The sequence below is a fragment of the Chaetodon trifascialis genome, chromosome 2 (assembly GCF_039877785.1).
Source record: "Chaetodon trifascialis isolate fChaTrf1 chromosome 2, fChaTrf1.hap1, whole genome shotgun sequence".
Classification (NCBI taxonomy): Eukaryota; Metazoa; Chordata; class Actinopteri; order Chaetodontiformes; family Chaetodontidae; genus Chaetodon; species Chaetodon trifascialis.
In genome coordinates, this window is record NC_092057.1 from 9,646,314 (window position 1) to 9,669,754 (window position 23,441).

The window sequence follows — 23,441 nt, forward strand, 5'->3', positions numbered from 1 at the left end:
GAGGAGGAGAAGGTGTACATCACAAAACACATCCACCACCTCCAAGCCAGTGACTCAAGAGGAGGTCGAAGAGTGACCAGAAAAAAAAAAAAGAATAGGAAGATGAAGAATAAGAGAATACGGGAGATGAGAGCTTCGAGCAGGAAGATGAAGAAAGAGACATATTTGCAAAAAGAGTTCAAAGGACAGAGAGGCTCCACAGTGCTGCACGCTGGAGTCAGAGCAGCAACATCCAGCATTCAGAGAGCGGAAAGATTTCGACTCCGAACTAATTTATGAGAGGCTGCTAAGAAAGTGGATGATTGAGTGGATTATACGACTAATAGCTTTTAATCTTTGCACAACAAGGACACCCGAGGTGGAGCTCTTAAATTCCTTTTCAGCTGTGTCAAATCACTTCATATCAGAGATAGCACACTGGATTTATGTCTGGCAATGTCTCACATTTTTTGTCATGAAATGCCCTTCCACCTTTTCAGGTTAGATATGAATCAGACAAGATCGCTTGAGATAAAACACTTACCCGAAGAAGAAGAAAATCAGGGGATGGTAGAAAGTCTGCGCTTTTGCATTTAAGTCCTGACTCTTCAGAGAGCTCAGAGGTTTATATTATTCAAAATTCTACTAAAGGATGAGGTGGTTGAAACTCGGCAAAATCCAATCCATAAATAAATATTATGGTAAGAAGTGTCAATAAGTTCCGCAAGAATGAGAATTTAGATGAAAAACTTGCAGTTGTGGATCATTCACAGGCGGAGATTTTTATTGTTTACTAACGCATCAGTAAATTCATATCAGCTTTTGTAACGGTGTCATAAGTGTGATGATTACAGACGTTTTCAGTATAAGCACTGCAGCAGCAGGAATCCTGAGGAATGTGTCTCACCAGCCGCTTTATCTCCTACTAAAAATAAAATACCTGCTGAACACAAGATTTTATTGATTATTGATTATACCCTGCATTCTTCCTACTGGCCAGCAGGGTGCGACTTCACTGGCTGCAAAAACAAGTTGATTGCATGTGAGCTTATGAGAAAATGACCGTACCTCTCACATGACTTGTTACCTCAGTAAAGAGTTTTCTAATGAGTTTATGATCTCAATCGCTAGTTTCAAGTCATCTTTCTAAATTATTGACCCTTTCACACAGTGTTTTCGGTTCATGAAAGTTAATTTTAACGCTTAAGTCACCTACAAATGTCTTCAGTCAGTGTTCGGTCGTACTAAAAGATACTCTAAGGAGTCGGCTGTTCATTTTTTCCAGTAAGTACACTTTGTTTTAAGCCTTTTTTAGCATCCCAATTAATATCAAAATTTACGTGAATTACAGATGTACCTTGCTAATCAAGCTAGCAAGTGCTACCTGAGACCTTAGCTCCACCCTCTCGTCCAAATATGGTCACGTATGGCTCCAAAAAAACCAAGATGGTGATGGCCAAATTGCCAAATTCCAAACAGTAGTCCACAAACCATTGAGTGACGCCACGGTGGCTACGTCCACCTCTTTTACACACTCTATGGCTTAAATCAGTGTGTCGCTATGGTGATAACGTGCATTTGCGCTTATCATACCTGCGGGTTGTGACGGCTGTCGTGAAGATCGTCGGGGTAGGGTCTGTCGGGGCTCCAGTTACCCGTCCTTTGGAACATTTCCTGGGCTTTGGTTGTCACCCACGACTGGCTGTCAGTCATGCCACCCTCGGGAGGTCTGGCACCCACACATGCACATAAGTCAGGCGATTAAAAAACAGCTCTGAACTGAAGAGAATCACAGCTGACGAGCAGTCATACGGTACCTTTGACAAATCATGTAGCTGATTTAATGAAAAAACCTAAACACTGTTTCCTTGAGTATTGTTAAATCTATCGTATTTCATATTTTAATAAAGCCTGCTAAGTCTGTATGATTAGCAGAGCATAAAACGTAACACTTGGCCTTGAGGGTGGTGCCACAAGAAACATGTTGTAAGCTCAATTTAAAAAAAAAAAAGGTTTATTCTCTGTAAAGCAGGCATTTCAGGACATCTGGACCTTTCACCAGTCTTGCCTGCACTTTGTAACCCTGCTCAAAGCTAATGTTAGCTAATTCTAACAGGCTAACTTTAGCATTACGATTGCTAGCATACTACAGTATGTTACTACAGACCAAATGACCATTCCTGAAGACAAAACACTCTTAATTTCTTATGATCCTATCGACTGAGACCACAGAATTTCAAACAGTTCACACATATACATACTTTGTCACGCCCTCATACATGCACAAACACAGGCAGGGACTTTTTCGCTCAATTTTACCCCGATAAATGGTACAAAATCCAATGCTCATACAAAACTGAGGACAACAGAAAGGCAGACACACACACACACTCTGACACACAAGGTAAAAGACATAATTAAACATGGTCAAAGAAACCTGAAGCAAGAAAACATACAGCCTAAATACATCACACAGATGTATGTATTGTGGTGTACTGTATCGTCTGTATGCCATTTTACCTGCAGTTCACTCAAATTTTCACTCTGATGTGAACTTTAAATAAACATTTTCATTTAATTTGAACAAAAAAATCCCCCTGAGCTTGTTTCATTTTACGTGATCCCACCTCTGTTGTCATTGTACACTAGAGTGTCATGTTAAATACCTCCCCCTTTTTTTTTTGCATTGCATCATGTTCAGTTTATTGCCAAATGTTCACAAAGTGACGACTACACAAGAACCTTCAGCTTCAGCTAGTGGACGAGCACCACACAACCCCTCTGCATACAGAACTAAAACAATTAGTATTGTATTACACTCTGCAACTGAGGTCTGGAGGTTGAGCTAGTGCAAATCAGACTTTAAGTAAACTGTGATTATTGTGTGTATGTACAGTGCATATACTACATATCATACCTAGATATACTTTGGAACATGTATGTGTGGGCAGGTATTCATGTCTCCTGCTGTCTCATCTGTTTCAATGCACTCATCTTGTCACTCACATGCTGTTGAGGTTGTCCGGCTGGGTGCTGGGGAGGCCGTTCAGGCCTTGGCCCCCCTGGCCATCCGTGCCCCCTCCTTCAGAGGGCGGCTCCATGCGCTGAAACATTAATGGCGTTCGATTCTGTGTGAGATACACGACATGGCCTGCAGGCTGGCATCAGGCACACTCAGGGGGCAGACACAGGACACAAACACAGGATGCACTCGCAGCATGCACCCACACGGGGGCGCCATCGGCAAGCACATGGCTGTGGGTATCCAAGGTAAAGTTCCCTGCCAGACTACTGATTTGGGATCTGCTAACCACAGTGAATGAAGTGTTAAAGGAAGACTGTGGGGTTGATTATCTGACTTTTTCCTTGACATCAGTTTGGGTTGATGTTCAGGGAGGGAAAGCTGATCACAGATCTGTGTTAGAGGGAAACTTCTACCTTAGGCATTTGAGGTAAGATTGCTCTTAAGTCATTGGTCTTGGACCAGATTACCACATACATGAAACTTATCATCAAACAAGACATTTTACTCAAAAGCAACCATTTGACAATCTGCGTGATCGTTCATCTGCCATTTTTTGAGTAATATGCCATTTTGTAGGATGTAGACGTCTGATCCTGAACTGGCAACTTCTGCTTTCATCAGGTCAGAGGCCAGGCAGGTTTCCTCCCAGGGGATCCTGGGTAATGGAGTCCTCTCAGGAGTGGCTTAAAGGCGATAGTTCATGACTGCTACAGCCTGTGTCATGTCCCTTCACAGCCTGGAAGCTAAGGGCTGAATGCTAAATGAGTGCAGATGGATCTCGGCCTGTTCAGAACAGATAAACGTCCAAGCCTCCTCTGACACATCAGGCTGATCTGCTGGACAGGAAGCTCATCTGGCTACTGATACTGATAGTTTGACAAGTCAAACAGGTCTTAAGAAAGACTGGTTATTTGGCTGGTGAAGGTGGTAATAGAGGCTTTGCAGTTGCTTCCTGAATCTGTAATAACAAATGTATCTATTGTTCTCATAGAGGTGCAGATATCTGCCAAGCAATGATCTGATATGGAAGATTTATTTCCAAATGTGGGTTTATGCAACACTAAACATGTTGCAGCTTCAGAAGAGTTTGCTTAAAGTGGAATTATGCTTCTGCAAAGATGCATTTACATGTCTCTGCAGATCTGTGCAAGGCAGCTACATTTTGCTGTCTTGTGCTCCAAAGAAGATGATCCCTGATCCAACTTCCTGTGGCTAAAATTACATCTCAAATCTGTGCAAGTATAAGAGAGAGCCACACAAAAAAATTAACTTTCCACTGAGTAAGTCAGAACAAGTTATTGCCAACTTGCCAACTGTTATGAGTGTATGATAAAATTCCTGGTCACATAAGCTCAGAAATTCATCGCGACCATTGACGTCAGTTCAATTTGTCTGTTCAGACGTTCGGTTGACAATCAGAAATTCACACCTATCCTTGCTCAAGTGCTGTCGTCCTCCAATTTGGCTGCCATAGGGTACATTACGTCAACTGCAAGCCTTCTATTTCCTCTCTTCAACATGTGACACAAAGGATCAGACGGAGAAGCACAGCATTAAACTGCTGCCTTTTAGAGCCTGACGGTTTGTCTAATCCTGTCCAGTCATCATCCTCTGTGCCATGGAGGCAAATGGCTCAAGTTCGTCTCTGTACGGTCTTGTTTGACACTGGCTAGTTCCAGTGATGCATCCTGAGAAAATTCAAGGTACAAACATTTAGATGGATTATGGCGAAAACATGAACACCAAACACCTAACACAGACACTGGCTTCAATGGAGTGTGTTTCAGCAGTGGTATATGTATCAATGAATGGTTCCAGGATAGACTGATTACATACGGAGCCACCGGTCACAGGAACCTCCACTCAACATCCCACCCACCACCACAGCAGACAAACAGGCAAACAGACACCTTTATGAACACATAGACTGGAGATAATGGGTCTTGGTTAGAGCAACTTGGTGACAATCGACGTGGATTGACCCAACAGTGAGAGCTTGATAAGCCAAGGTCTCATCTCTTCCTGGAGGGATAAAGGGAGCGCATCAGAAGGACAGAGACAGCAGGGAGGACAGGAACGAGGAATTACAGACAGCAGACTGAAGAAACAGGAGAATGACAGACAGCACACAAAGAGGAAAATCGGAGACCCAACAACAAACACTGAAGAGGACAGTTGAGACGGGATGAGGCACGAGCAATGCACAGGAGGAGGAGGAGGAGGAACGAGGGAGGAGGCAGACAAGCACAAGAAATGAAGAGTTAAAGAAAAAATCCACCCTCTGGTTCTATTTCCTTATGCATCTACTACAATTCTGCGATACTGCAACATTTTGTACTTTTTATTAACATATATAGATATATTGGTTACAATTGGTTTCATTACTTTAAATCAGCTATCTAATCTATAAACACTGTCAACGTCTTTTATTCGATACACAACATGATATTGCTGCATTGTATTATGATTGGTCGAGGGTCCTTTTGATGGAGAAATCTGGATATTTGATTCTGAGAGGTGATGTTTTAGAAAGAAATATTCTGCTATAAAACTCCATTGGAGATGAACTGTAAATATCTCAGCATTTATAGCGTTATGTTTGTGTTATGTTTTTCGATGGATTCTCCCTTTAAAATGATGAGACATTAAAAAATCTGAGACCACATTGGAAGAGAGGAAGAATGAAGTGAAATACTGACAGACACACAGACTGGTTAAGGGCCATGTGTACTGCTGATGTTGAGAGAGCCTGTGTGGACCTGTCCATTTAGTCCAATGGGACGGCTGCATTCAGGAACATACCAACACACACTGCTGTTGCAGTTTGAAAGAGAAGAGACTAACATACTCTCCATTCACCAATGCACTCCTTTGCTCCTCAAAAGATGAATCACATCTCAGGAAATATGTCTCTGTAACCATAGACGAGGCTAGCCCCATTCCATGCGCAAATTTGGACTTTTTTGAAACATATGAAATTTATGATCAAGCGCTGAAGCAACTGGATGACTTGCTGGAGTGAACAGGAGGTATTACATGAGTGGAAAGATGTTTGGACAGGTCCACAGCATGGACTGAGAATACAGAGACAGCGGGAGCGAGTGCATCTCAAAGGCATTCATCGACAGGAGGGGTAGAGCACTGGCAGGGAACAAAAGGTAAGGCCATGTGGTATCATCATCATCATCATTGTTCACAACATTGCCAACAATAAAAACCATAGTTGTAAATTGGTAAACCTTTGCAATACCTAATTGCCCTCACCACATTCTAACAGCCCATGGTGAAAAGACAAAGAAAACTTGAAGCAGCTGGCAAGGGGAAGGTTGCTAACGATCTAGATACCTCTGTTCGCAAGCATGGTGAGAGGAAAAAGGCTGGCCAAGGGAGCAACAAGGTGCTGGAAAAAGGACGCAGGTTTTCAGTTGCATGCTAATAAAGGGTTCAGCGCAGGCGGAGAGGGAGGCAGGGAGTTTGGAAGTGTTTTTTTATAGGATTTAAATGTATAAGACATGATTCTTATGCTTTTAAATCCATATTTGGCAGAAGACAGGCAGAATTTAATCCAAGGGCGAGTGGAAGTGGTATCAAAAAAGAGGGCCAAGGGGAGAGAAGAAGAGAGAAGGAAAAGGGAATGAAGGTCTTTCTGCATTAGGGGAATTTCTCTGGGATGGAGTCTACCTGTTCCTCTCGCAGGGCCTGCAGCTTTTTCGTCTTGCTCTGCCGGTAGTATTCCATGATCATCATGGCGGCGTAGATTTTGCCCACCGTCAAGTCTGTGGCTGCTGAAAAAATGACAAGTTACCCTGCAAGATTAGACCCGAGTGGGATGGGACCCTGAGCCGTGGGGGGAATGGGAGTGGGTGACAAAACACATTCAACACAAACCACTGACAGAGAAATTCACAAGAACATGCAGAGTACACCAGCAGATGGGACAACTCTGCTTCGTGCTCGGCTATGGAGGGACAGACCTGAGCTTCAAAATCAAGATGTTTAATAAAATGTTCGGGGCTTGGGCTTGTGTGCACCCTCAGAGTCACAAATCTCATTCTCAATGGGTAATGCACCTTTGAACATATGGCTCATTAATGCCATTGATAATACTGTTTTTATCCTAATCTTGATATATAAAGCTGAGCTCTAAAGCTGAGCTCTAAGAATCTAAAAGGCTCAGGTAGCAAACACTTTAATAACCTAATGACATTATTTACACTTACATGTATAAGATGTCAAGAAAGGAAAAGGGTCTGTTTTTTTGCCGAAGATGTATTTCTGAGCACTCCAAGTGCAGCAAGCACGTTTTACTTATCTCCTCGATAACTGCCAAACTTGAGTACTGCGATAAGGCATTTAAACTGAGCAATATAGCGGGACAAATAACACTTTGTATGACACTCAGTGAAACAGGGACAATTATGCTCTTATATTGTGATTGGTAACCACTGTGTAAACATTCACAGTGAAGCCTCAACTGAAACAGAACTGAGCTCACTCACTGGTGTCCAACAGACAAATACAATATTACAACACTGTACAATCATTAACACAACAAAGGCAAAAGTCTTTTCACAGGCAGATGCTGTACCTACACATTATAACATTCTCTCATTACTTTGCTGTCAACTAACTGTCGAACCTTAATGTTTCAGTTTCAGACATAATACTAAGACTAAGGACTAGGTAGCCACACCACTAAGAAACCCTGTGACACCTCAGCGAAATGATCCCGCGGAAAACAGGAGCTCAATTTTTTTCTAAAAACTCTGGACATGTATCCCCAGAGTTTGGATGGAAAACATTTAAAATCAGAAAAATACTGAGCTTTGTTTTGTGGAGCTAACTCTTTTACTGAATGAGTGGTGCCCTTTTCAAAGTGGTATAGCTACAAGTCGGATATTAATGTCTTATAAGATATGACCACCCATATCTTATTTTTTCTTATTATATCACTGGGCATTAAGACATGACAGTGCATATCTTAAACCTTATAAGCTGCCATGCGTTTAGCCAAACAACTTGCAGGTATGCTAAACATGCATCATTATACTAGTCTGTATTCATGTTAGCATTAAAATAGCTTAAATAATCCTCTACACATATTTACGTGAAAACAGTCATTCATTGCAATCATTTCAATGAACTGGTTAGCCTAGATCTATTTAAGTAGTTTATTTGCCGCTCAGTTCTTCCTGTAGTGAAAAGACTTCTATAGAGGATCTTCTATAGCAGGCACCCCCTGATACCAGGACTAACTGAATGGGTGGAAAGATCAGCAGTGCAGATGTGTGTGACTGTGTTCATTCTCATGTGTTCTACGTGTCTGTGTCCACATGTGTCCTGGTGTGCCTACAATACATGTATGGCACAGTGGGATGCATATCTGTAAACACAAATAATGCAGGGACAACTTGAGCCAATTAGTAACTAGATGCATCGTCCATCTAAATTTGAAAGCCACAATCTGACCATTCGTGGAATAATCTCTTTGCTTAGCAACAATTGGAGACTGGCATGTTGCTGTTAGCCTCATCCCTCAAGTATTTTTGTTTATTGTCTGTCTGCATTTTTTTTTGATCTAAATAAACTAAAAGTGACAGAAGGCTTAGTACGCAATTGGCGAAACAAGAGGACGGGGAGCCTGGCTGCCAACTAAGTGTCCTGCGATGCTGGGCGGGGACGAGGGATGCACCTGCAGGAAGCATGCTGAGCTTGCTGGGGTTCAGGTGGGAATGTTGGTAACCAAGGCCATCAGCGCATGTTGTGGCCTGTTAGTACCTCGTACAGCCTTAAGACATTGTGACAATTAATTTTCCTCCGCCTAAAAAACAAATTGCTGTGTTGATTGGTGGACAGACAGTGAGGGGTCATTTCTTTTTTGCTACAATAGCGCATCTACTGTTAGCTTGGGGTATTGAGCAATGAGTTTCTGAGTTAGCAATAGATAATAAATCCCCTGCAGACCATGAAGCTCGATAATCAGTTTTAGTGAAATCTGTTAAGTAGTAATATGTATCGATGTATGTGTATATGTGTGCAGTATGTGTGTTTTTGCTGTGGTGGCCTGATCAGGAGATGCGAAGCAGTGAATGAAACTGGCTGGTGGAAGCTGTCCTCTTGGTGAGTTGGTGATCGGACACACATATACCACTATGCTCACTTTTCCTGCAACTTACCCTTGTGTGGTGTAACAAGCAGGTCCAGTGTCTTCTGTGATAAGTTTGGCCAAATAGCCATCATCTCCTTTCTGAGCTCTGCGTCCATCTGGTGCTTGTCTGCACCGCCTGGGTGGCGCAGTGACCCAGAGTGCCCACACACATACACATCAAACATTTGTACACACAGACAGCACACAGGCATACACCATACATATGCAAACACCCCACAGGCATGAACACAAGGCAAAGAAGGTACAGACCCAAAGGTAGGCCAAAAAATGTATTTAGCCATTCACACGTGTACACATTCACCCAAAACAAGAAAGTATTTTGTTAGTGTCAGACTTGGTGGAGTTTTGTCGCATTTGCTACAGTAATCTAAAGTTGCTGAAGAGAAACAGACAGAAATTGAGAGGTGAAAAGTCATATTTGTGAATTACCCAGGAATACCCAAGACTGTCAGACAGGAAGGTAACTGAGATGAACAGTAAATGGATTAGAGTACTTTAGGGCCATACCCTTGGCAATCTTTATATCCAGTGCTGTCCTGATCAGAGCCATGAGGGTGGAGTTAAAATGCACCGTGTTGTCATCAGCAACTGGTAGATCCATACGCAGCAGCCTCTGTGGAGAGCCAGTCAGGATGAGAGCATGAGAAAGGTACGTGTCCTTGCTAAAGTGTGGTGTGCCTGAACCTCCAGGAAGGGGACGGGGTGGGGGATTGGGGGCGGGGTTGAGAGAGCTCCATAGACAACAGCCAATTAGAGTTGGACTGAATTCGTCCAGGTTTCATTTCATGTCCTTTGAGATGGATTAGATTTGAGGCAAGGATGACTAGGTGTCACTATATCTCTTTCAGATACGGATAGGATTTATTGAAGTCAGTAAATTTCAAGTTGAGGCAAGTCCTCTGATAAATGTGTGTTATATCAAGTGGCTGTTGAGCGTCATGTGTTAAGTCTGCTGCACATTTTATTAGTGCATACATTTCCAATCCAAGAGCATTTGCTTTGGACGGAAACTTGATCAGGTAAGTCGCTGTGTCTCCTGTTTTTCCAATGATACTCTATGAGACAGCACAGCTATCCAATGAGGGCCATCTGCTGCTAAGCAACTGTGAGAGCCGAGAACCACAAGGAAGAACAATCGGAGCCTAAATGGCCTCCGACCCAACCTGTGCCCATGTTCCCTAAATGTGTGAATGCGATGGTGCATTTACACATCTCTGTTGTTACACACATATAGATATATATATATAACAGTACACATACATCAACCCCCGCCCCCACCTGAAACCCACTCCAACCCCAACAACCCTACCCACCCACTTACACACAATTATTTGCACAGACTGCAATTAAGAGCGCTTAATTGGAGTCCTTTGGAGACAAAATAGGTTGACTGGAGAACAATAACAGTATCACTGGAGTAATTCAGTATTTCAGGAGACTGCTGTTGTTTTTTATTTAACTAAGGCATCTTCTATAGAGCTCCCCCTACCTGTAAGGAGGTTCCCTGTCTTTACATGTCTATACCAGGTAAAACCAATGGAGAAACCTGCGGATAGAACGAAACAAGCTGGTCCAGCTGGGGCCGCTTGCCGTTCTTATCCAAGCCAGTTGGCATCCATCAGATTTACCTACGAACATGAGCGTTGGGCACTAAAGATGGCAAGCACGGCAGTACGATGGCGGTGGGGTTGTGTACGTGCTCGTGTTCCTGAGTGTGTGCGAGTGTCGGGCATGCCCAAAGCCATGTGTGCGGCAGGCGGAGGGCATCGGCCAACATCCACAGCGCTCGGCAGGCAGCAGGCAGACAGGCAGGCTCAATGTCGCCCATAGCCATGCGACAGAGAGTGCGAGGATTGCATGCAACACCACACAACACCCCCCTAGAAAACTCTCACAAAGTCGGACACGCAGCATGCAACATGCCTTAACTTCACTCCCATTATCTAAGCCCCAACTTTTCCCGCCTACCACCCCTCCCCAACTTCCCTCAAAAACCCACTTTCACAATACAAGCAGCCGTGCATCCGCGCAAAGAGAGTATCCTCAATCCAACTGGATTGATCCTACTGATTGACTGATTCATTTCATAGCTTTATTTTCGCTCTGTACATTTTTACATAAATGGTTCCCCTATCTAAAGTCAAATTGGACAGCGATTTCATATCAAGTCAAGATCTCTCTCAATGCCAAACGGGTGCAGTGTCTTAAGGGGTTGTCAGAGTTAGAGAGGATTAGAGTTGTGGCATTCCCTGAAAGAAGAAAAAAAATAATAAAGAAGATCAAAAAGAGATGATTGACGTTTCTGTTTTGTTTTGGACCAACCAGACTTTATAGTAGTAGTACTGTAAGGTAAGGTGAGGGGAGGGGGGTCTATCAAAGGGGACACATGGTAGGGACAGCAGTTAGTGGAGTTAAACTAGACGGCTCTAAGCCTGGTCATGAGATGTAGTTACAGATAAAAAGGGAAGGGCGAGAATGGAGGAGGGAAAGGAGGATCGTGAAAACACTGAAAGAGTAAAAGAGGAATCAAGAGAACGTGGGTCAATTGGAATTAACAGAGAGAAGAACAGTGTGTGTGTGTGGGTGTGGGGGTGTGTGTGTGTGCAGATAGCAAGGAAAGAGAAGAAAGAGGCTGAAAATTACAGAACAAGACAATAGATAAAGACGAGGACTAAAAACAACACTGACATAAGTTTCCTGAGAAGAGGTCAGTTCAAAACCAAGGTGTTGTAACGATACACATTTATCAAAACTACTTTTTTCCAGTAAGGGTGAGGCCTAGTGTCCACCAAAGGGGAGATCAAAAGCTTTGGATTAACAGTGATCAGTGTCAAAGTGGTTCAAGATGTCTAACCTTTGCCTCTCTGCTCTGACAAAAAACCAGGAGGACTGTCTGATCTCAAAAATGTCCTTTATAATGGACCTTTTCCTGTGAAACTGTGTCAATGAATACTGGAAGGCTTTGATGGCTGAAGTATGTGATGGGGACCACTGCCAATACAGGTTGACATTCTGAAGAAAAAGAAGAAGAAAGGACAGAGAAGACAGGCAAGGTAGAGACAGAGTGGGTTCGATGGACAGAGGGATGTCATGAAGGAATGAAGGAGGATGCCGATTGCTGACAGACAAGTGGAAGTAGAGGTGTAAGGACAGAAGGATGGCAGAGAGAGAAAGTGGACAGGTAGGAAAAAAGAGAGAACAAAAATGAAAAAAAAAGAAGCATCAGACAAAACAGTGAAGAGGAGCAAAAGGAGGAGAAAAGAAGAAAGAGAAAAGGGACAGGGGTGAGCGGAGTGCTGACACCCAGACTGAAGAAAGGTTTAGCACAGTGGAGAGCTTGTATTACTTGATTGAATTCATCCTGTTCACTCACCAAACATAATGAGCAGCAGGCTTATGTACAGGTGCCAGTCGAAGGAATATTTTCACTTTGTATTTTTGTCTTTATGCAGGAAACGTCACGAGCAAGTTAGCAAAGTTATGAGAGACAATTCCATCTAAATAAGAGTCTGTAACAAACCTCAGTACTTCTTTGGTATCTGTCCATAGAATATGAGTATTTAGGTATTGAAGGTGGCATTAGATGTCCAGTCTGATTGTCTGATCAGATAATTCCTGATTCAAATAAAAATATAATATAATTCTGGTAATAATAGTTCCAATTAAAAAAGCTTTTCTGGGTGCAATGATGTTATCTTAGGCAGATTAGCTTTACAGCTCATGCACACACTTCACACTGTTAAATGGCAGTGACAGGATGTTGCTACTTTTCAGATCGTCTTGGCACCACAAACATCATCTGCAAGATTATGGGAACACTTCGCTGAAGCACCAAATCATTTTTTCAGCACTATGTCTGGATGTCAATAAGAGGGAGAAAGACAGAGAAGATAGACAGAGTGTGACTCCACGGAGGATGAGAGAAAGAGTGGACAACAAGACAGACAGCGGGATGCTGAAATACTCGACCCGAATCTTTACCCTGGTGGTCTGAGGCACCAAGAGAAGCCAAAGACTTTGAAGTTTGCTTGGGTGTAAAAAAAAAAAAAATCTTGAAAAAAGACAAAGAAAACTAGAAGGGCCAGAACTTTTCCTACTCATTTTATTGTGCATTGTTATCATTTGTATGTGTACAGTTTGCATGTGTGTGGTAATGTGGGTGTGTGCACTATAGTGCCATCCACAGGAATAAGAGACGCAGAGGACTGAAGACAGACACCCTTGCCGGTCCTTCTGTACCCGCATCGTAAGCAAATAGTTGCACTGTGTGAATACAACCCTGGTGAAATCCTTCGTTTGTACGCTGGCCTCTACACTACAGATTTTTACATGAACTTTTTATGAAACAATACTGTGTATTTTTCATGTTTTAATTACCACAATTACCACAGTAATTACCACAAGCAACTGGTTGTCCTGGGGTCCTTGTCATCAGGATGTTATTTTTAAAAAATCGTGCAAATAATCATACCTTTAACACATAATGAGAAAATGTGGCCAGATAATATTTTTCATTTATACAATTTCTATTATATTTTTGCCTAAAATCTTTTGTTCATCTCTTAAAAGCATCAGTTTAACAAAACACTCTAAAATCAGGGGTATTATGCAAGCTTATTTAAGATACAGTAAAATATACAAACATCAATTTAAAGACTATCAAAGGAACTTTTCTTAGAGTCTAAGTTCCTTTATTTGTTATGGAAAAGGGCAGATTCTTTGTCAGATCTGTGGTCTATGTCTGCCTGGTCTGTGGGTGTGTTCCTGGGTGTGCATGCGTCCGTGCAGGTTGCAGAAGGACTAGCAAAGCCTCCTCCGTTCCCTTACTCCTGCGGCCTGACGGGAGGGAATAAAAGAAAGAGGATTGACTACCACTCCACTATCACTTCACTTCACTGCACGACAGAAGCCCATCCCTCCATCCCCGCGGTCGGAGAGAGAGAAGAGAGGACAGCGCCACTACCACCACAACCACCACTAACAGACAATGAGGAGAACACCGCTGGGAGGAGGCACAGAGGGAAGGAGGGAGGTGGAGAGGAGGAGAAGGAGGAAGGGGACTGGGAGGTTTCAGCAGAGGAGAGAGAAGAGGCTCTCCTCCCCAGCGATGGGGAGGTTTAAGGACGGAGATGGGAGGGGAAAAAGTAGGGAAGAAAGGAATGATGGGAGAAGGGAGGGACAGAAGGAGGTGGTGGTTGAGGGGGGTGGAGGGGTAAGGTGGGGGGCGAGTCTACCTTATAGGCGACCCGGGCGGGACACCTCTTCCCGAGGCCTAGCGGCGGACACATGTGTCTTAGCATCTGATACATGTCTGTGTAACTGATCCGGCCGCTGGGGTGGCCACAAACACAAACACACACACACACACATGCGCGCACACACACATACGCACGCACACACATCACATGCATTCAGACATCCATGCGCCAACACACGCACACACACACACACACACGACAGACAGAACAAACGTAGACGGACGACGTGAAAACAAAAAAAGGAAAACAATGAGGGGCAGGGGCAGAGGGAGGACGAAGGGGGGGGGACGTACAGAGGTGTGTTTGGAGGAGGAGACATGAGGAGAAAAAAGAGAGAAACCAATAAAGGAAAGGAAGAGGGAGGGAAACAAATACACAGAGGTTATTGTTTTGATCGCTGTGGATATGTGGTTGCTGTGGTGAGAGACAGAGAGAAAGAGGAGAAAGAGAGAGAACGAGGGGGTGTGTTACGAGGCTTCTAGTCTGGTATATCATAAAGTTACGGGAGAGGAGAGGAGGGAGAAAGGTTGGGGAAGCAGGGGAGGGTTGGAGGAGGAGGAGGAGGTGTTATTTAGTTTAGTTAGTTGTTGTTGAGATACCGTTCTATGCGAGGTGAAAAGGGGATTTGGGATTATTTTGATCGTTGCCCTCTTTCGCCGCTCGGATAGAACTGGCAGCGGGGCTTCTAGCAGGCAAAGAAAAGCGCCGCTGCAGAGATCGGAGTGAGTCACAATGACAAGTCAATGCAGTCCGTTACTGAGGCTGCGTGTCCACCAGGAAGCTCTGCGCCACAGCTGCGCCCCCAGATGTTCATGGGAGCCCCCCCCCCCCCCGATGAAGACAGGAAGGGTTTTGACAGTCCAACAGTGCTAAAAGCTAGCTCTTGGCTTTTAGGAGGTCTGCTCACCCTCATCACAAAAATATGTTTCATCACTGACCTCTTGTGGTATCCGGCTATGCAGTTTGGTTTTATGTGTATAGGATTTGAAATGTATGACTTTGATGATTTCTGCCTTCACCTCAATTACAACGGAGGTGAATGGAATTTAGTTTATGGTGCCCACTGCATTGAAACAGTGTCCCCGTTACTAAGGCTAATCAATAAACCTCACTGTGAACAGAATCAGTGCGACCATGTACTACTGCTAAAGCCACAGAAGGGCCTCGAGCTGTTTATATATATATAAATACTACTATATAAATATACATGGTATACTGTGACATTTACCAGAAAGGTGCTTTAGCTCCTCACAAGCATAGCAAACGTGGGTACTGATACAGACCAAAGTCTCCAAATCTCTGCACATTCAACTCAAACTAGGCGCATAGCGAGATATCACGAGGGGTAAGATGTCAAATATGTCTTTTTTTTATGATCTGGGTGAACTGACCCTTTAACCTTTGCTTACATTGAAGCCAAAGACAGCAGCAGCTTAACTGATCCCAAGAGCATCTGTCGACACAGGAAGCTATCAAGGTACCTGGTGGACACAAGACCGTTTTATGTCCAGAGTCCCTGCCCCAAACCACACACACACCCTGCCCCTTTCCTTCTTTCCCCATACACCAGAGCCACAAACAGAGCAGGTTTGGCCATATTATTACTGTATTTAAGGTAACAGTGAGTATAAGCTGTTACCATAAGGCCCATTACATTCTCCACTCAAGATGTGCCAACACAAGCATGTGGGATACACGAGCTCTCTGCTTACATACTGTTTGCATCGCACAGGGGAAGGACTGGAGTATTTACCGCAGAAATGGTCATAGAGAACGAATATGTGTGGTTTTATTGTACACAAAAGAGTATCTTAAAAAGACACTGTAAGCTACAGCAGATCCCTGTGAGCTGAGAATGCAAGAAGACATATTCTATACTTGATTTTGTTTGTTTGTACAGAAAATAACCTTCACTGGTGTTTGCATGCTTTAATATCTTGATTTTGCTGCAATTTTGTGCTTAAAATATTTTTTTGTGCAAGGGACACTGTATACATTGCCCCTTGCATTGTTGTGTGGATTTTTAATGAAGAGCTTGTAACAGGCCTAGCAGTCATTCAGGTAACTTGAACCCTTAAAGCCACTATATGTAGGACAAAATCAGCCATCACAATAAAGTTCTACAATCGCATAAAATATCTACACAAAGTGGCTTTAAGTTTTTTAATCAAATATCACAGACTAATGCTCAGCACAGTGGTTCACAAACATGTGCCATGAAGGCACAAGAATCTGCAGGTTTTCGTTCCAATCAACCACAACAGCAGCTGGTATCAGCTGGATCACGTTCATCAGCAGATTCGCTGTGCGAGCGACGTAATCAAAGCCTGCAGACTCCTGAGCCTCGACGGCACGAGGCTGGAAAACGCTGGCCGCGCTAATCGCTACGAAGGTTAGCGTGGTGACTATTCAGACCAAGCCCTCTCTGCATATGTCTCTGTACTACAGTAACCCTACCTCACCCAAACCCAAACCCAAACCCCAACTCAAACAAGAACAATGCACATCGCTCGACCATTTTCTGCCCAGGCGAAATTAGACAGCAAGCAGAAATAAAAGACAATGGCTGACTGGAGTCTAGACTCTAGTGTTTACGTACATAATACTGAAGTAAAAGTGAACACATCCGTATCATTTTCCCAGCGTTCAGTCAGAAGACAATAGCGAGTGCAGTGCACCACCTCATGCGTCACACACCACTACTGGTGTGTGTGTGTGTGTGTGAGTGTGTACAAGAGTGTGTGTGTGCATTTCTGCATTGTCCCAAACATTCTCATTGTCATGTCAGAATGCATATACAACAGAAACCCCCCCCCAAAAAATGATTCAATGGTGAAATGGGATTAAAACAACTGAATAATGCAAACCCAAAAAATCAAACCAAATGAAATACAAAGTTGAAGTAGGAAAGAACTTGTTTTAAAAGTGATAAAGAGCGACATTCATTCCAGTCTCTTAAAGGCGAGCAGGTTGCGTTTAAGTTTGTGCTTTAGGGGTTTGGTCCAAACCTTGCAGGCCACCCTATGGGGGCATTTCTTGCCAAGGCCGAGGGGAGGGGAGATAACTCGCAATAAACTGTACATATCCTTATAATGTATGCGCCCGCTGCAAGAAAAATACAAGGAGGGGAGGTTAGGTGAGGGAACACACAGAATACAGAGAGAGAAAGAAATAGAGAGAGTGGAGAAAGAAAGTAGAGATAAGATGAGAAAGAAGAGCAAAGCGAGACAGAAGAGGAGAGAGCATTTATTTACACTGAGAAATAGAGGTGTACTCTCCAGCATGCCCACACACTCATTACAGAGGGGAGAAGAGGAAGAGGAGAGGGTTACATTCATCGCAGCTGTGCACAAACTGTGCAATTTGAGAAAAAAGGCAGAAAAGTTAAGAAAGACAGGGAGAAAGCTGGATAAGTCTTTGCTCAGACGGGCCAGCTTTAACTGAGCCACTGCTAACATCATGTATGATGCGGATCGTCACTTGATGTGGATCCTGTTTCATCGTAACACTCCTTGGATGAGACACCAGTCTTTGCTCCGTTTGGAGATGGGAAAGAAAGTCAGGGGTTAAGAGTAACTTTACATTCAGCACAAGAATGTTGGCCTAATGTTTGCTAGATTGGTTTTATGTCACACATCAGCACTTTGTGTCTTCTTTAAACAATACAGTTTGCATGTCTGTGTATTTGCTTCTTCTCGTGTGCATTTCTGCCTTTGTATTTTGTATGATCTCTACAGCATGTGTGTATGAGTGTGCGCGTGTGGGTGTGTGTGTGTGATTCACTCACCAGGCGGCAGGGTCGTACTCGGCCCATATCCTTACGTACTCGTCCAGGTGATGCGGCCCCAGGATAGAAGAGTCTCTGGTTAAGTACTCAAAGTTGTCCATGATGACGGCCACAAACAGATTCAGCATCTGGAATTTAATAAGGTTTAATAATCAAACACTGACAAAAATCAGGGATCATGGATTTCAGATGGAAGACTGATGTTAGTTTGGGCTTGGAGAATAGTTTCTGTGATATTATTGAGAAACATCTGGTATTATTGACTTCCGGTTTTCATGTACGGCCATTGGTTGTGATGTAACAACCTACAAAAATGGGCCGTTTTCAAGCAAAGAGCAATTCACATTTTGATGAACTGAACTGGTTAACGTGACATTCTGTGTGTTCTCATCTCACCAGGAAAGAGCAGAGGAAGATGAAGGAGACAAAGTAGGTGTAGGCGAAGGTGCTGCCACATTCGGGTCCTGTGTTCCCTGAAGCCGGGTCACATTCCTTACCACCCAGGCAAGCCAACATGATCTCATGCCACGCCTCGCCCGTAGCGCTCCTGCATGAGGGGAAACACGCAAACACGAAAGAGTGAGCACACACCCTAAGACATCTGAAAATGTTCAACCTGCAGTCACGTTGGCAGTGAATGTTGAGTGTGTGATGAAATGAAAAGCAGTACCCCTGTGGGTGAGCAGGGGTGTGTGAGGACATTTTGATATATTTGTGAAAGAGAAGCTGAAAGAATCACCTGAAGAGCAGCATGAGGGCCATGATGAAGGTCCTGAAGTTATTGTGCTCGTTGATGGCGCCCTCTCGCTCCTCGTCTAGGGACAGATTCCCAAACAACTGCACGCATGAACCGAGGGAAAAGAAGAAGAAGAAGAAGAAGAAGAAGAAGAAGAAGAAGAAGAAGAAGAAGAAGAAAAGAAACCATTAATGTAGATTTACTGCTCTGATGTAATGTTGAAACAATGCAATGACAACAGCAGCTGCAGTACTAATTCAAAATGTTAATCTACATGTGATTATTTATCAGCACATTTACTCAATCACTGTAATTACATGTCATTTTGACGCAGTATTTGTGCCTTTATATTTACGCTGATCTACTGCTTCCTGTATTTCAGAAGTCAATATTATACTTTTACTTCACTGCATGTAGTTAAATACGAAATATTACACTTTCCTCCTCTGGTAGCTACATTTTGAAAATGTTGCACACACATTGATACATCAGTACAGTCACAATAATCCAGCTTTACAATATAAAATCTATCACAGACAGGAGCAGTTGTTCTTCTACAAGAAGTACTGCTAGTTTGGATATTGTCAGGACATTTTGGTCATAATACTTCTGTACTGTTAATAGCATTTTTAATTGCTGAATACTGGACTTTTATCTGTTATGGAGTATTTTCATATTGTAGTATGGTTTGTTTTTTTAGTAAAGGATGTAAATATTTCTTCCGTCTTTGGATTATATATACCGTAATTTCCGGACTATTGAGCGCACCTGAATATAAGCCGCACCAACTAAATTTAGAAAGAAAAAAAGATGTGTACATATATAGGCCGCACTTGTCTATGAGCCGCAGATGCCCACATTGTAACATGAGATATTTACACAGAAAAATGGTACACAGTAAGATTTTTTTTAAATTTTCAATTACTGTAAATTAATGTTTTTTCCAAACAGTGTCTGTAACACAGCAGTAAAATGACAGCAAACATGCAGTAACACGGCAGTAAAATGACTGTAAAAGTGCAGTAACACAGCTGGTTAAAAAACATAACCAGCCTAGCAGCCGTAGCCTGTTAGCCTACCAGAAAACACAATCAAACTAGCGTCTTCCTCGGTGGATTATCTCTTCCACCCGTCTATCTTGCTCTTGCGTTTCCTGCTAGACCGCCCCCTGGAGGCCGTTAGCCCGTGAAAATCTATGGGTTAGCCGCTTCGCTGTTTAAGCCGCAGGGTTCAAAGCGTGTGAAAAAAGTAGCGGCTTATAGTCCGGAAATTGCAGTGCTGTTCACACATCGTTATACATCAGCCGTGCAACTAGCCCGAAACATCGCGTAGCAATCCAAACACATCAAATTCACATGGGCAGATAGGTAGTACTCACCTGCATGCCAATGATGGCATAGATGAAGAAGAGCATGGCAATGAGCAGGCACACATATGGCAGAGCCTAGGAGAGAAGATGAAGAGAGAGGAAGTATTTGTAAGAGCTATCACATTATTCTGACATGAACATGATGTGTGCATCTGGAAATATGCGAATACTTTGAAGGACTGGACGAAGGTCCACAGCAGGATGCGGATGGTCTCTCCCTGCCTGAGCAGCTTGATGAGACGAGCTGCTCTGAACAGCCTCAGGAAGCTCAAGTTGATGAAGTTATTCTACAGCACAGAGGGAGAACACAGTCAGCCTCACCAAACACACGACACCTGCACAACCTCCCTCTACCAAACGCAAAAGCCCAAAAACAACAGCGGAAGAAAGAGAGGCCAAAGAGAGAGGGGAAGGAATCAAAACCCAACAAAACATAACCAACTGCAAACATAACGGCTCTGTGTAGATACAAGTACAAATGAGAGAAAGACAGAGAAAAAAGGTCAAAAGGCAAAGAAAAGACAAAAAGAAGGAAAAAAGAGAGGAAATAAGGAAAATCATAATCCAAAGAGTCTAAAGGTCATCATCCAATCTGGTACAGCAGAACGCTTTTTTATTTTTAAGAGAACCAAATGCACTGATCTCTGGGGGGCAAGCAGGCCACACAAGATGGAGCACAGAGCACTGTGCCTGTCAACCACACACACACACACACACACACACACACACACACACACACACACACACACACACACACACACACACACACACACACACACACACACACACACACACACACACACACACACACACTGGCCCAAAGAGCGTGGCTAAGGGTTATCTGTGACACTTTTTCTTCAGTCCAAATCTGATCTCATCTCAGCAGCCATGGTGTATCTGAGGTGGATAAACCTGGTGCATTTTCACACGTGGGTTGAAGCTTGGCTATTTTTTTTTTTTTAATGTCTGGAGAGTTATGGAGTTAAGATCAGAAAACTGGTTTCAGATCGACCACAAAACAGTGTTCGCTTTGAGCATGCACTACTGCTGTTCCTAAATGTTATCCATTTACAACGTTGCATTAACGTCGTATCTCATGGGGTGCGACGTGAATCTTTGTGAAGAAATCTGGACAAATTGCTGCTGGATTGCCACGAGTGACATACCTCCTGGCTGGTCCTGATAGTTGTTGCATGGTTTTGCGACTAAAGCACCAGCACAAAAAACATGAAGGAGAGTATATACTATCCTTGACGTTTGCTAGTCTTGCTAAACGCTCAGCTGGTGTGACAAATAGTGTTGTTGGGAATACCTGCTGTAAAATCTATCGATGGTCTGTGTGTGAAAACAATCCTGCAGTAACGACTCCCCGTGCTAGAGGACTGACGAAACAAACCTGAGTACAAGCTATCTACGCCATGTGTGAAAATGCCCTTAAACAATAAGACGCTATGGTCTCGGCATGGCCTCAGCCCAATTAATTGCGGATTTCTGTTGGTGTTTCTTCACAGTGTCACAGAGAGAATAATGTAATGTGCAATGGCCAGACTCCCTGGTGAGGCCCTGGCATTGTGTGGTTGACAGGCAAGGCAGGAAGAGGAGCATGAGGAGGGAGAGGAGGGGGAGGGAGAAGGAGGGAGTAGCGAGCAGCCTCAGTGCAGGCATGGTTTGGCATGGCAGCATACTTTTTGAGGAAAGAACTGGCCTACATGCAGACCAGCAGGGGCCAGTGGGGCCGAGCATAACGTTAACTGATTCACACATTCACTTATTGAGTTGCATGAAGAGTTCGAGATTTTTTTTGTTTTTTTCCAATTTGCATCAGATTGTGATAGAAGATCAACACGACCAAATACTTGCTGCTAATTTATCACGAGAGCACAAATATGCAAACCTTCCTACTGTTGCAAAGGCTATGAATAGAATATAAAATATTCTTAACTTGTTTAATTAAATGTGATCTGTGAGGCGACGGGCACTAACTCACAAAGATGCAGTGGGTAAATGGCAACATCATCAAACTACACACTGAACCAGATTCAGCCTACTGAATAAAAACTGTCCCCAGCAGCCTGTATAACAGGTTAGCAGCTAAAATTTGCATTTCAAATTCTTCAATCTAGCTGGAAAATTAAGTAACATGTTGGAGATATTTGGGATGAATTAAGTGCTGTTACCAGGAAGCTTTTTCTTGACAAATATTTTCAAAAGTTTTGTCGTAAAGTTACATAAAAATATGTTACATTAATAATTAATTCTCTATGTCATCACATACAAAGAGTTTTAAAGGTCATCATCCAGGAAGCGCATGCACTGGGGTCAAGGGTTAAGACTGGTCAAGGGGCAGCAGGTGACTGAGGGTCAGGAATGGGTCAGGGGTACGCATGACCAATGAGGATGCAGCAGAAAGCTTTGAGAGATAAATTACAAACCAACCAGATTCTACATGTGCGAAGATGTAGAAAGATGAATGGGGAGGGAGGTGTTTTTTTGTTTTTTTTGTGGTAAGTTGTAGTACATTGTGAGTGGGTGAGAGACATTTTTTTTGGGGGGGGGGGGGTTGGTCGTGTGTTTTATTGGGCAGGGGCATGGGGCGAAACGCACACCATCACCATCATTATCATCATCATCATCATCACAGCACCACCACCACATGTCATGGCGCAGCACGGATGGAGAACACGATGAAGGATTTCATAGTGCATTTTGATTGGATGGATTTTATCAGAGGAGGAGGGAGTGGGAGGGGCGTAGGGAGCCAACAAAGTAGAGAGGTTTAAAGAAAGCATGTAAAGAGATAGAAGAGGAAGACAGAATCATTACGGGTATCATTAAAAAGGCACTGAAACACAACTTCAAGTCAACAACAACAGCAACAACAACAGGTATGAGCGATTTGAGATACAGGGCGTTCAGCCCCTCCTGATGCCGGCTCTATTATGCTGCAAAGTCTTCACGCTGACACATTCATTCTGTCATTTTGATTCCCTGATTTCTGTCTGTATCAGTCCATCCTCAGTTTTTGTTATATGTTGGATTCATAGAGTTTGTTTGGAAGTCAGTTGCGAACTGCTTTTCCTGTACTTACATGACGGAGACTGAGACTGTGGAACTATGT

General features: G+C 43.3%; 1 protein-coding gene across 24 annotated transcripts in view; it reads right to left on the reverse strand.

Annotated features, from left to right (window-relative positions):
• Positions 1-23,441, reverse strand: part of cacna1ab (calcium channel, voltage-dependent, P/Q type, alpha 1A subunit, b) — a 126,035-nt gene that overhangs the window by 15,748 nt on the left and 86,846 nt on the right. For 10 of the 24 annotated variants that reach the window (XM_070976861.1, XM_070976726.1, XM_070976798.1 and 7 more), the window contains exons 33-43: positions 20,494-20,610; positions 20,333-20,398; positions 18,958-19,055; positions 18,615-18,765; positions 18,219-18,346; positions 17,440-17,536; positions 9,681-9,786; positions 9,181-9,288; positions 6,686-6,789; positions 2,986-3,107; positions 1,573-1,708 (exon numbers count right to left, since the gene is read on the reverse strand). In XM_070976861.1, the coding sequence (XP_070832962.1) occupies positions 1,573-1,708; positions 2,986-3,107; positions 6,686-6,789; positions 9,181-9,288; positions 9,681-9,786; positions 17,440-17,536; positions 18,219-18,346; positions 18,615-18,765; positions 18,958-19,055; positions 20,333-20,398; positions 20,494-20,610 (1,233 nt within the window). Of the gene's footprint in view, positions 1-1,572; positions 1,709-2,985; positions 3,108-6,685; positions 6,790-9,180; positions 9,289-9,680; positions 9,787-14,407; positions 14,505-17,439; positions 17,537-18,218; positions 18,347-18,614; positions 18,766-18,957; positions 19,056-20,332; positions 20,399-20,493; positions 20,611-23,441 lie in introns of all 24 variants that reach the window. The other 14 variants (XM_070976799.1, XM_070976843.1, XM_070976763.1 and 11 more) reach the window with 5 other exon arrangements.